This window comes from Aplysia californica, unplaced genomic scaffold, assembly GCF_000002075.1.
Source record: "Aplysia californica isolate F4 #8 unplaced genomic scaffold, AplCal3.0 scaffold00523, whole genome shotgun sequence".
NCBI lineage: Eukaryota > Metazoa > Mollusca > Gastropoda > Aplysiida > Aplysiidae > Aplysia > Aplysia californica.
This window is the reverse complement of record NW_004797793.1, coordinates 362,287-363,476: the sequence shown is the minus strand read 5'-3', so window position 1 is coordinate 363,476 and position 1,190 is coordinate 362,287. Positions and strand designations below refer to the sequence as shown.

Genomic DNA, 1,190 nt, shown 5'->3' with positions numbered 1-1,190 from the left:
AGCCCTGCTTTTTTTAAAATCCGAAACCCCCCCCCCCAAAAAAAAACCCAGCAAGGAATGTTTCTAAATTGTTTGCTCTGAAAGTGTTAATGGGTTACCAGTGTGTAATGCAAAGCTTCCTAAAGGGGCAAAAACACACGTACAGCACGGAAATCCTTGGGGGAATTTTAGCCAAATTTGCAAGTGGTCCTTTACTTAATATGTTGAAGTTTGTATCTAAAGAGGGCTAAAACTAAGACTATAAACCAACAGGTGAGGTTTTCACCTGCGTATCGGAGCAAGACATCGACTTCAACAAATTCTTAATCATGGTCAGTTCGCCGGAAAAAGGAGCAGACGACGCGAATGAAAACAATTTCCCAGGAGCAGACAACTCAACGTCTGCAGCTAACACCACCACCACAGTGGCAGACGTGGAAACGGAGGAAATGGATTTGGAAGCAAAAGAGTTCCACAAAAGAGTTTGCAGGTTGGTTCTAACGCAGTCGAACCTGATTTAACGGGTAGCCTACTTGTGTAAGACAAGGCTGCGTCTATTCAGACACGTGTCCGTTTAACACTATCCGTACGCCCTGGGTGGGGTCATTTTGTACCCCTTGGGTTGTATTCTTCACATTTTAGAATACTTCTAGTACGAAGATCTCTTTGAAACTTCCAGTATTTCTCAAAAAACCATTTTGACAGACTGCTATGCAAAGCCTACGGATCGGATTAACGAGTAAATTTCCTCTTTGGAAAGTGGAGGCACAGAGTTCCCCACGTCGTATGGATACGATAGTAAACTACGGCGTACGGATAGGGTTAAGTGGAGGCACAGAGTTTCCCACGTTGTATGGATACAATTGTAAAACATGACGTACGGATAGGGTTAAGTGGTGGCACAGAGCTCCCCACGTCGTATGGATACGATTGTAAAACATGCCGTACGGATAGGGTTAAGCTCCCATGTATATGCGGACATGTGTGTCCTTCTACCCTTGCCTCTATAAGTAACTATTGATGGTAAATGTCAATGTCAGTGGGTGGCTATCTTGGAAATTTGACTCAAGTACGTTCAAAATCCAGAACTCCTATTTTTCGTTCTCGAGATATTCTTTTCCTGAGGGTTATTAAAAATATCAAACTTTTATCGACCCATAAATAAGTTTAAACACCCCCTTCCCCCCTGCCCAACATCTCTCCCTCCATTC

General features: G+C 43.4%; 1 protein-coding gene across 1 annotated transcript in view; it reads left to right on the top strand.

Moving 5' to 3' along the window:
- The window catches only part of LOC106012830, a 4,733-nt gene extending 4,233 nt beyond the window's left edge, over positions 1-500 (top strand). Inside the window, exon 3 of the mRNA XM_013086938.1 lies at positions 253-500. Within this exon, the coding sequence (XP_012942392.1) occupies positions 253-500 (248 nt within the window). The remainder of the gene's footprint in view (positions 1-252) is intronic.
- The last annotated feature ends 690 nt before the right edge of the window (positions 501-1,190 follow it).